At 42.3% G+C, this 13131-nt stretch overlaps 1 protein-coding gene across 4 annotated transcripts in view; it reads right to left on the bottom strand.

The window, feature by feature from the left end:
* LOC103176851 (disco-interacting protein 2 homolog A) overlaps positions 1–13131 on the bottom strand; it is a 122021-nt gene that overhangs the window by 23643 nt on the left and 85247 nt on the right. For all 4 annotated transcript variants that reach the window (XM_007890645.2, XM_007890644.2, XM_007890643.2 and 1 more), the window contains 9 exons: positions 10800–10891; positions 10287–10397; positions 8240–8363; positions 6740–6849; positions 5690–5792; positions 5152–5216; positions 2979–3072; positions 1055–1174; positions 789–903 (listed from right to left, as the gene is read on the bottom strand). In XM_007890645.2, coding sequence (XP_007888836.1) covers positions 789–903; positions 1055–1174; positions 2979–3072; positions 5152–5216; positions 5690–5792; positions 6740–6849; positions 8240–8363; positions 10287–10397; positions 10800–10891 — 934 coding nt within the window. The remainder of the gene's footprint in view (positions 1–788; positions 904–1054; positions 1175–2978; positions 3073–5151; positions 5217–5689; positions 5793–6739; positions 6850–8239; positions 8364–10286; positions 10398–10799; positions 10892–13131) is intronic.

Here is a 13131-nt window from a genome sequence, read left to right on the forward strand (position 1 = left end):
CGCCTTGGGATATCCTCCCGACTTGAAAGGCGCTATACAAATGTAATGTTGTTGTACAAATTAGCTCTTGCGTTGGTCTGCAAAATAGTCACCACACTTCACATTAAATTCTATGAGGTGCTTTGAGATCGACATAAGGCTTTACATCAAATACCAGGATTATTAATACAATTTCAATAGTATTCATGGCACTTTGCACAATTTTGCAGAGTTCACACTAAAACAATGAACTATATATTCAACAACAGGTCTGCCAATATATTCCAGAAATATCAGCATAGAATGCGAAATGGATAAAGAAATCCAATGTCAAAACAACTCTATTGGGAACCAGTGATTTCAAGATTCTCATTGTGGGAAGAGTACTTTACCTTGATCCTTCTCTCTCCCCAAAAAGCTATTCTAAACTATTCATTCAACTGTGCTTGTTAGTCAGCATTAAAATGCATTTAATAATAATAATTATAATAATAATCCTTAGATTTGATATAGCACTTTTCACGTCTTCTAGATGTCTCAAAGCGCTTCACAGAATGTACTGTAAAGTGAATTGACTGTATATTTGTGGGCGAAATGCGGCAGCCAATTGTGCACAGCAATGTCCTACAAACAGTCGTGGATTGAAAATGACCAATTTATTATTTTTTTTTGGAGAGATTATTACTCCCTGTTCCTTACCCACCAGTATATTTGTCAAGCACCTTGAGATATTTTTAGGTGAAGGACTATATAACAACAATTTGCATTTCATACGGAGTAATGTCTCGGATGCTCTTAATATACTGTACCTGCGAATAGCCACTGTCATGGCTTCTGATGAACTCGCACATGGGCAGATCACCTCAGGGCGCAAACCACGTGATTGAAACACATTCACAAACGCATCACAAGAGGATATTGACCCTGAAACAAAATACGCCATTTTAACAAGTGCAGAATCAGCGCACGTAAATTTTATAACCTTTTTACATAGGTAAAGAATCCCCATTTGACCATTATCATTGAGAAACAGTTACTATCGGTAGTCAAAGGCATAAACTAGCTCCATACTTACAAGGATTTGCACCATCTGCTACAATCAGCATTCGTAGAGAGCTGAGGTTTACATCTCTTTGATCCCGCTGAGCTAAGAGAGACCAGTGCATGTCCCGAGACTTTACCACAGCAACATGGGCTGCAAGGAAACAACAGATTTTTTGTTTACACTCTACTGGTAAAAAAATCTCTTGAAATAACATTTTATAAATGATTGGACTTTGTTACAATTGATGGTGGAAGAAATGGGATGCGTTCCAAACAGTGGAGCATACATCTCAGAACTCTGATCACAAGTCTGGTGGCAGCTGCAAATGTAGGTGTTTAAGGAGACCAAGAAAACAACTTGCTTCTTTGGAGGGAATTACACATGGTTATTCACTCCCCTCAAAGATTAAATGAATTAGGGAGGATGCACTTACGTGAAAATGGAATTAAAATGAATAGCTTTTCAAAGGAGGAGGTGTGGCACTATTCAAACACATCATTATTGAGTCACAAATAAGACAGGATATAAAAAAGGAAAGGGCAGATACAGAATCACTTTGGGTAGAATTAAACAATTGTAAAGCTATGTGGTAGATTGCAAAGCTGAACAAGATAGGTTACAGGAGGATTTGAACATACTTGGGAATTGGGCAGATCGGTGGCAGATGAAATTCAATGTGGAGAAATATAAAGTACTTCACATGGGGACTAAAAATCCTGGAAGGGACTTAATATTTCAGAAAGATAACAATATGTATGAAAACTGAAAAGGATCTGGGGGTACTGATTGACAATGAATTGAAGCTCTTGCAACAATGCTCTGTGGCAGTGAATAAAGCAAACCAAATGTTAGGATGTATCAAAAGATCAATAGAAAGCCAAAATAGTGGGCTCATCCTGCCACTGTATAAATCATTAGTGAGATTGTACTTAAGAGTACCGCGTACAGTTCTGGTCACCGCAGTACAAAAATAATCAAGAGGATCCAGAGGAGGGCAACCAGGATGATTGAGGGAATGATGGGACTGGACAGGAAAGACTAAGTAAATTGGGTTTGTTCAGCCTGGAAAAGAGAAATTTGAGAGGAGATATGATTGCTTTCTTTAACATTTTAAAGGGTTGGACAATATAGATCATTACAGGCTGTTTCAACTAGTTCAAAATAGTAAAACCAGAGGAAACGGCCTGAGATTGAAGGGGCGGTAAATTCAGAATGAGTCTACGGAAACACTATTTCGTTGAGCGAATAGTAAACCTGTGGAACAGGCTCCCTAGGGAGATGGTTGAATCAGGAAATGTTGAAACACTGATTAGATAGTTTTCTTTTAGGAAATAAGATCATGGGATATAGTATATAGGTAGTTTGGGATATATGTGCATGCGACTACCAGGCAGGTGGAAGGCGAACTAGATGGACCTTGGTCTTTTTTCACCGAGTATGTCTTATGTTCTTATAACTGATTTTGTTTTTTCTCAGACAGGTGGATATCCATCACAATGCTTAAGATTATACAACCAGACACAGTTCCACATATATGTCACCTACGTATCAACATTTCTTTCTGTCTGACTCGAGGACCCTAGAGTGCATTTTGGAGTACTGCTGGAGTTTAATCAGCTAAAACCACCTTAATATGCAGAGCAATGTCTAGGAAGCTTCCTGCTCCTTGTCCAACTTGGACCACCTGACCCGATAGGGCTTGTAGGGCTCAGAGGAGCCAAGAGGGAAAAATTCCTGCCCCCAGTGTAGTCTGCCCTGACAAGCTTGGCTAGCTGGTCTATCAGCAGTGCCTTGGAGTATGCAACCTCAGTTCTGAGAGAGTCCTACTTACCTGATTCTCCAATACCCCAGTTTACCAGCATATTCATCTACCTCCCTCTTATATATTTCAATTGACTCATCATTGCCTTGAAATAATCTTTTTTTATTTCATGCTATATTCAAAAAACGTTACCTTTGTAGGCGTAAACTTTCTGTATCCATGAAAGAGGATTCACCTTCATCAATGAATATGGGATGTTGATCACATGCATCCGGTTCATGACACTCTGTCAATGAGATGCACAAAGAATTGGTGACAACAGCAGCAACAAAATTACATTTATAGAGCGCCTTTCACGTCGGGAGGACATCCCAAGGCGCTGGACAGTCAGGGGTCAGGACCCGAGCATGAGGGAGGGGTGGGGTAGGGGTGAGGGAAGGAGGAGAGGTGGGAGAGCGATTGAAGGCATGATCGAAGAGAGGGTCTTGAGAGCGGCCTTGAAGGAGGCAAGGGAGGAAGCGAGGCGAGGAGACCGTGGGATGGAGTTCCAGAGTGTGGGGGTAGAGAGGCTGAAAGCCCGGCCACCAATGGTAGGACGGATTGGGCAGGAGACATGGAGCAAGCCGGAGCCTGCCGAACAGAGGGAGCGGGCAGGTTGGTAGGTAGTCAGCAGGTCAGAGAGGTAGGAGGGAGCAAGGTCATGGATGGCTTTGAAAGTGAGGACAAGGATCCTGAATTCGATCCTGAGGGATGGGGAGCCAGTGGAGTCGGGCGAGGGTGGGAGTGATGGGGTTGCAGAGCCTGGTGCGCGAGTGTACACGAGCTGCAGAGTTTTGGATGATCTGCAGCTTGTGAAGTGAAGAGTTGGGAAGGCCGATGAGGGTGTTTCCATAATCGAGCCTTGATGTGATGAATGTATGGGTGAGGGTTTCGGCAGCCTGAGGGATGAGGCAATGGTGGAGTCTGGCAATGTTGTGGAAGTGGTGGTAGCCATTGCCGGTCATGGCACGGATGTGGGGGAGAAAGGACAGCTCAGGGTCAAACAAGACACCCAGGTTCCTGACTGGCTTAGTGACAAATAATTAATAGTTTAGCTACACTTTTCCTAACAATTGAGGCAGAGCTGAAAAATAGTTATAGTTATCTTGTAGATTTTTTGAATGATGGCATCATCCATCAATTGGTGAGCCAGAACAGGTACAGGAAAAAACACACTTGCATTTTGACATATTTTGATCCTGATGATTTCAATGCCCATCAATTTTGCACAACATAAATAAGCAAAGACTGTCATCTCAAGACATTTCATACTGTTGCGGTCACCCCTATTTTATATCTTCACCTTGTGTTAAAAATGCCCTTATTTGTTTTTGTATTGTTAAAAGCTTCTAATAAATCAGTGTGCTATTACAGGCTTGATGTTCTGTAACATCAAATCTGTAACATTTTGGTTACACTTAATTCACTGCCACTTCTCTTCTAGGAATGCCTACCTTGAAAACTTCTGCTCTTCTCTTCGACCTGACTTTCGTTCTTCCCTTTTACCCTGCTCATCTTCTTTCCTACCTGTTTCCCTTCTTGGGTTTGATGATGTGTTCACTAAAACCCACTTTCATAGCCACATCTCTTTCCTCAGTAACTATTTTGCGTTATGGCTATCTAGTGTTTTGCACTCACCAGCAAGTGGAAACAGTCTATTAATGTCCACCTTATTAAATCTTTTCATAATTTTAAACACCTCCATTGGGTCACCACTTGATCATCTCATCTTGAGAGAAAAGATCTAACCTTCCTTGGCTAATCTACAACACACTCACTCCATTATTACAATATCCTTCCTGTAGTACCAGCAACCAGAACTGGATCCAGTACCTCAAATAAGTACTAACCAAGGTTTTATCTAAATTTAACTGGGGCTAGAATCTAACAGGTGAATCAAGTTTGGCAACAGTAAAGTAGAAACATAAAGCAACTTTAATAGTCAAATCTCTCCACAGAAATGGTCAGCAAGATTTCTTTATTATTACATTTTTTGTGGCATTTACATAATCTTCACTTTCATTATAGTCATTCTATTTAATGGTCTATTCTGTAAAGCGCTTTGGGATTTTCCCTGCCATGAAAAGCTCCATATCAAATGTAAAGATTATTATTGTGATAAGATCGAAGGCCACATTTACAAAAAAAATCACAGCTGGAAAGGTTTGTGTGAAGTGAAAACACTATAGGCAGACACCAAGAGGAGAACAATAAGTTGTGGACATAATGAGTTCCTCATTCTGCATGGATGTTACATTTGCTTTACATGCAAAGAGTGCCATTGTTACTCAAAAAGTGAACAAACCTATAATCAATAATTACTCACGGTTAAAATTCCATGCCAGAGCCCAGCATCTCTCTTAAAGTCCAAAACATTTGTTACCATCTCCCCTGAAATGTAAATATAGAATAAATATCACTGCTCAGGCTGGTCGACTATAATCTGTACACTACCTCTTACTGATATTGTGTTAATCTCACTGTAATAAGTGTAATAAGTGTTAAGAAGTACAGTACAAGCCTTTTCTAAGGCACCCCCTTATAGTGTTTGTTTGCTTACAAGATCCCAAAGGATTTAGTTTAAGCAATGACCAGTTGGCTACACTTGCAGGAAGCAACATTAGTGATGACTTGATGGCTCCAATTTTAGCCTTTGCCACCCAGGAAGCCCCATATGCATGCCATCTCTGCTCATGTGTTTAGTGAAATAACCAGTGATTACGCCCCATTATAAAGCAAGTGAGAGGTTTTATGGACCCCTTCCCCAACTACTGCTTCATCATGGAGTTATGTTGTAATTCTTTTATATAAATAAATGTTGGTTAGAATAATAGGTGAACAGCAGTTCAACTTAACTAACTCACCTTCAGTGTAACCACAAGCTTGGGTCAGGGCATGACAATGTGCAAGCATGGCAGTCTGAGATACAGTGATGCCCATTGAACTGCCCTCTTTGCTGGTCTTATACTGAAACAGGAACAAATCAGAAGAGTTGAATGTACTCAAAAATCTAAAAATCTACACATTTCAACCTCAACTGACACGCCCAAATAAATTTGAGGTCAGATATGATTCTGACTGTTTTCAGCTAGAATCCACAGTTAAGACTTTCCGACAGATTGAGATAATATTCAGTTTGGGTCCTGACTGATGCTCCAGGTCAGTTTCTCTAAGGATGATGTCATGGATTAATGCTGACCGGAATATCAGCCGATAAATGAATATAAGACTGAATTCAGTTTTCGTGCTTAATGTTTGAATAACCTAACTTAAGTAAGCTAAAAATGTAGCTCCCTTGAAACTGTACCCCAGAGCCTTCAAGAGTGGGGAGCCAATAGAACTCACCCCCTTCTCAACTCCCCACCCCCCGGAAAACTTTCTTCGGAAAGGTCTTTACACCAGTGTACAGAACATATAATAATAGTTCTTGCATTTGTTATAGCGCCTTACCACGTCTTCAACACTTCACAGAATATACTGTAAAGTGGATTGACTGTACATTTTGTGGCCAAAACTTTACACCATAGTACAATTTTGGACCAAGTTATGCCACTTGACTCTACTCCTATGAGCTGCAAAACTACTTCAGATCCTAAAGAAAATTGACAAAAAGAAATTGAAATTTTAAAAATCCAATGGACTAAATCCTTGGTGCTACTTGCTGCATCCATAGTCATTTGATGTGATTGCATCATGAATGTAGCTGAAGACAGCGCCTTGGGTTGTCATCCCGACGTGAAAGGAGCTATACACATGTAATTTGTTGTTGTTGAAGACGACTCATGTATTACTTTCGTATAAAGTATTATTTGCAATTTGCTGAACCAATAAAAAATATATGAACTAATACATGTTGGTCAGACAAAATTGAAGGCCAGTAAAGCATTAAATGGTGGAATTAGTTTAGAACATACCTCAATGTAAGCAATATTGTTGATGGCATCTCTAATCACAGGGTACCAATCTTTAGGAGGTTTCGATAAATGTTTAACGTCTGTAACAAACCAACTCAGTCGAGGCCAACCTAAAATTAGAATAAACAGTTTTGTTGAGAATTATAGAATGTTCCAGCACATAAACAAGCCATTCAAGACCATCAATTCTGCATTGGTGTATTCAAAATCTAATCCCACTCTACTGCTTGTTCCCTGTATTCCTCCTCTAAAAAACCTTTAATTTATTTTTTTAACAACAACAAAATTATATTTGTATAGAGCCTTTCACATTGGGAGGATGTCCCAAGCTGCTGGACAATCAGTGTTTTGGAACCGAGCTGGGGGTCGGGATTGGGGAGTGTAGAGGGCGGGAGGGGGTCGAAGGAGGGTGATTGAAGGCACGGTCGAAGAGGACGGTCTTGAGATGGGTCTTGAAGGAGGCAAACGAGGGGGCAAGGTGGAGGAACTGCGAGATGGAATTCCAGATGCTGGGTATAGTGGCTGAAGGCCCATCCGCCAACGGTGGGGCGGGTTCGGCAGGCGATGTGAAGCAGGCTGGAGCCGCTGAGCAAAGGGAGCGAGCAGGTTGGTAGGGGTTTAGGAGGTCGCAGAGTTAGGGGGGAGCAAGACCATGTAGGGGTTTGAAGGTGAGGACCAGGATCTTGAACTGTATCCTCTGTGTGATGGGAAGCCAGTGGAGTCGGGCGAGGATAATAATAATAATCCTTGCATTTGATATAGCGCTTTTCACGTCTTCTAGACGTCCCAAAGCGCTTCACAGAATATACTGTAAAGTGAATTGACTGTATATTTGTGGGCGAACGCGGCAGCCAATTGCGCACAGCAATGTCCCACAAACAGTTGTAGATTGAAAATGACCACTTTATTATTTTTTTTTTGTTTTTGGAGGATTATTAGGCATATGAGTAAGGAAACTTGCCCAAGATTTCGCCCTGCCTGGAATTAAACTCAGGTCTCTCACTTGCAAAGCGACTGCTCTAACCACTGAGCTACAGGACTCCAGGATGGGGGTGATAGGGTCATGGAGCTTGGTGCAGGAGAGGATACGGGCTGCAGAGTTCTGGGTGATCTGCAGCCTATGGAGGGAGGAATTGGGGAAGCCGACAAGCCTGGATGTTATGAATAAAAGTTTGTTTTGTAACCTGCCCTTTAGTTTTACTTTTTTGATTATTTTAACATTTATTTAATGAATGGTCAGCCAATGAAAATAATGTTGGTTTACCCTATCAGAACACTGAAAACCTCTACCAGCGCTTCAGGTTCATATTCCTAAAAACTGCCAAAAATTCTCAAGCCTCTCTTCATAACAGGAAACCCTTCATTCTTGGTAATATCCCAATCTAATAATGTAGTCTCTTCAAAAGGGTTCAAACATTTATCACATTGACAGATTTAAAGATAAAATCAGGTATTTTGCTCACCAAACCATTGGTTTTCTATCAATTATTCCGATATTACCTTTAAACTGAACCACTTCCCCAGTTTGGGCTTTTGGTAATCCTTTGTGACAAGCGTCACAAGTGAGAGCAACCGATACGCCACAGCTGCCAAGTAGGAAGCCAATCTGCTGACTGCCAGCATCCTACCAAAAGCAAAAAGAATGTTAACATTTTCAATGAGAAAAGCCAGGTAATGTCATGAAATCGGTCTCAATATTCAATACTGGTTTATACCATGTTGCCACTGCATGAAGAGTGCCACAAACGTGGCAATGCTGCGAACTCTTTGCGTTGTCATAGGCTGGGCCAATAGAGAATTGCGGAAATATTTGCCACAAATTGCAGGGAAATTTGAAACTTTGCGGGGGATTGTGGGGAATTTGACAAATGTTGCAGAAAATTGCAGGGAGTTGGTTGGTGCTATTGAGATACATTTTAGCGCAAACTTACATTTTTTTTCATTTTATTGATAAAATTTAAACATGAGAAAATAACACATTAGGCTATTGGAATTTGTTAAAATTAATTTCTTCTTTAACAAAATCTGGGGGGGGGGGGGGGAGAGAAACACACTAGCGCAGGCCCAAAGGGCCTGGAGATCTGTCAAAAAATAGACACTCAGGACCAGTGTCCTGTCTGCGGGACTAACAGGAACTCACTACCTTCTGCATCTCAGGGCCCAGCACCACACAGACAGATAGAGACCCAGAGAGAGACACAAACACACTCAGAGACACAGAAGGAGAGACACATACTCAGACACAGAGACACAGAAGGAGAGACACATACTCACATTCTCAAGAGAGAGAGAGAAACACAGACACACACACACAGAGGAAACACACATACATATTCACAGAGACCACTTCATAAACACAAACACATAGAAGAGACAGACACATTCACAAACATACATACATAGAGGAGAGACATAGACACACTCACACAGAGAATCACAAACAGACATATATACAGAGGAGACAAACTCTCAGACACTCACAAACACACAGAAAGAGACACAGACACACAAACACATGCAGAAGAGAGAGACACTCAAACACATAGAGAGAGCCAGACAGACACACACACACACACACACAATCTCACCAGCGGAGCCTTCGAGGCGAGTGAAGCCCATTTCCGCACCGCACATACGCAGCTGCTCAACCAACAGTAACAGCAGGTAAACAGAGTGAGAGGCCTGGGACCTGCAACTTCATTTTTTAAGTGGGTGTATAGCGGACTCCGCTGTGTATAGCGGATTCCGCAGATGAATTGCAGCCTCACGTTTCTATTGGCCCAGGTCATAGGTCTTACATTTTAAAAAAAGCAGCTCTTTGCTGGCCTTGGTTCTACACGTACAAAGAATCATCGATTAATGTGATGACACTTTGTTCAACTGAATTTGTTGGAAATTTACCCAATGAGCTAAAAAAAAGCCATATATAAATATCAGGTGATTTTGCTCCCAGCTTTTTTCCAATTTTAAGTAAAGGCTATTGCTTTCTGTATTTGGCCAGGCATCTTACATCATCAAGCACCCCACTTCACAGAATCTTGATATAGTCCCCCTTCCATCCCACCAGCCTCCACGTTCAACAGATAATCCTCTGCCATTTCCACCAATTTCCAGGGTGGTCCCAGCACAAAACGCATTTTTCCCTCCCCACTCAGCATTCCAAAGGGACCGTTCCCTCCGTGACTCCCTGGTCCACTCCTCCATCACCACTAACACCTGCTCTTCTTCTCCTGGCACCTTCCTATGCCAGCGCACAAGATGCGACACCTGCCCATTCACCTCCTCCCATAACACTGCCCAGGGACCCAAACACTGTTCACCTACATTTGCACAGAATCCATCAACTTAAGCTGTTCAGTTATCAACAGTAAAAATGGTAAGTGAATCCATTAAAACATATCCAGCAGTAGAACTGGTTCGGGTGCGAGCACTTCAACCCAGCATCAGTATCATAAAGACAATCTTAGTGACAATTCATTAACCTGAGACAGGTGCTGCAGAAGCTGTGCCATCTGGGTTCGAAGATTTAGATGGAGTTTGGTATTACCTTTCTGGTTAGTGGTACTTCAATGGGCACAGGGACAAGCTCTGCTAAAAGACAGCCATAAAATGCAACAATGAATGCCACAGGGTCGTTGTTTGGATACACCAAGGCCACCTGCAAGTGGACAGATAGACATCATTTGAAAATAATCTCTGAAATACATTTGATGAAATCTCTGAACCTGTATCCGCATTACCAAGTCTGAATAATTTAAATAATGCAGTTGACAAAGGAGCCCTGACTATTTGTGTTTTTAAGGTCAGAGCTGTCTCTCACTGGGGAAGTAAAATGTCATCATTTTGTAGGACACCACTGCACTCATCTATTTGCCAAGATTTTGAATGTTTTATGTTTTTGTCAGCTGTTTCATCTTTACAGGAGTAAAACTCAAAACATGAGACATTTTCCCGCCATCAAAAACTCAAGTAGTGCTATGAAGGAAAGACAGATCCATTAGTGTTTATTCAATCCTTTTAAATATTTTTGATTTGCTAGTCTCAGGTAAATGTGACATACTCTGTCGCCAGGTTTCAGCAGAGGTTCATTCCTTGTGCTCAGTTTGTTGAGGAGTGTGTAGGCCAGTTTGAGGCTCCGAGTCCACAGCTTGCCTAAAAGAGAATTTGAAGTGTTCAACTATTTAGGACGTATACTGAAGATCAAACAGTTCATTGCTAAATTCTCCATATGAATCCTAGAATCAGAATTATATGGCACAGAAGGAGGCCATTCGGCCCATTGTGTCCGCGTCGGCTCTTTGAAAGAGCTATCCAAATTAATCCCATTCCCCCGCTCTCTCCCTACAAATATCTATCTTGAAAGCTGTTATCGAATTGACTTCCACCACCCTTTCAGGCAATGCATCCAAACAACTCGCCATGTGAAAAAAAATTCCTCACCTCCCCTCTGGTCCTTTTAGCAATTATTTTAAAATCTGAGTTCTCGGATTACCGCCCACCCACCCCGCCAGGAGAAACAGTTTTTCCCTGTTCACCCTATCAAATCCCCTCATAATTTTGAAAACCTATTAATTCTCTGCTTAACATTCTCTGCTCCAAGGAGAATAATCCTAGCTTCTCTACCCTCTCTTCATAACTGAAGTCCCTTATTCTTGATACCAACCTGGTAAATCTCCTTTGCACCCTCTCCAATGCCTTGGCATCTTTGGGGCCCAGAACTAAACACAGTCTCTAGCTGAGGCCTAACCAGTGTTTTATAAATTTTTATCATAACCTCCTTACTTTTGTATTCTATGCCCTTATTTATAAAGCCGAGTATCCTGTATGCTATTGTTTTAAAAAAAGCTTTATCTACCTGTCCTGCCACCTTCAAAGATTTGCTTACGTGGATCCCCAGGACTCTGTTCCTTCACCCCTTTAAGATTGTATCATCAGCGAATGTCGCCTCTCCTCATTCTTCCTCCAAAAATGCATCACTTCACATTTCTCCGCTTTAAATTTAATCTGCCCATTTTACCAGTCTGTCTATATCCTCTTGCAGTCTGGCACTATCCTCCTCACAATTTACTACATTTCCTAGCTTTGTATCATCTGCAAACTTGGAAACTGTACTCCCTATATCCAAGTTATTTACATGGATCAAAAAGAGAGGTGGTCCTAATACCGACTCCTGGGGGACACCACTGTATACTTCCCTCCAATCAGAGAAACAACCGTTAGCACTACACTGTTTTCTGTCTCCCAGCCAGTTTTGTATCTATGTTGCTACTGTCCCTTTAATACTGTGGACTTCAACTTTTCTAACAAGTCTATTATATGGCACTTTATCAAAAACCTTATGAAAATCCATATATATACACCATCCACCCCGTTGCTTCATCAAAAACCTCTATCAGGTTTGTAAGACATGATTTGCCTTTAACAAATCCTTGTTGGCTGTCCTTTATTAACCCATATTTTTCTAACTGGCCTATTCCTTGTCCCCCCGAGTCCTCCGCTCCGCTATCGGCAGCCGTGCCTTCAGTCACTATGCCCCGAGGCTCTGGAACTCCCTTCACCTCGCCCCCTCTCTTCCTATTTTCAGGTCTCGGCTGAAGACCTTTCTTTTTGACCTTTCTTTTTGGTCACCTTCCTCGGCCCCGGGATCCGTTACTGTGAAGCGCTCTGAGACGCTGTCCGGGTGGAGGATGCTATATAAATCCAAGTTGTTGTTAACTGAAAATTTATTTTGTCCCGGATTATCGTCTCTAGAAGTTTCACCTTTGCTCCTTGTCCCTTTCCATAAGTATTCCAAACCTAATGATGTTGTGATCACTATTATCCAGATGCTCTCCCACTGAAACCTGCTCCACTTGCCCCAATTCAATCCCTAGGACTGCTTCCTTTCTCGTTGGACAGGAAAAAACAGCTGAGAAGCTGAAGGCCCGGCCACCGATGGTAGGGCTGTTGGGGCGGGGGATGTGGAGCAGACCGGAGCCAGAGGAACGGAGGGTACGGGCAGGTAAGTAGGGGGATAGTAGGTTGGAGAGGTAGGAGGGAGCAAGGCCGTGAATGACCTTGTAGGTGAGGATGAGGATCTTGAATTCGATCCTCTGGGGGATGGGAAGCCAGTGGAGGCGAGCGAGGGTGGGAGTGATGTGGTCACGAAGCCTGGTGCGGGATAGTACACGAGCTGCAGAGTTCTGAATGACCTGCAGCTTGTGGAGGGAGGTGCCGGGAAGGCCTGCGAGGAGAGAGTTCCCATAGTCCAGCCTTGAGGTGATAAAGGCGTGGACCAGAGTTTCAGCAGTGTGAGGGGTAGTTGTTGCCATAGTCTGGCGATGTTTCGGAGGTGATGGAAGGCGGTGCCAATTGTGGCGCGGATATGAGGGAGAAAGGACAGCTCAGGGTCG

Source organism: Callorhinchus milii, unplaced genomic scaffold (genome assembly GCF_018977255.1).
Source record: "Callorhinchus milii isolate IMCB2004 unplaced genomic scaffold, IMCB_Cmil_1.0 Scaffold6, whole genome shotgun sequence".
Classification (NCBI taxonomy): Eukaryota; Metazoa; Chordata; class Chondrichthyes; order Chimaeriformes; family Callorhinchidae; genus Callorhinchus; species Callorhinchus milii.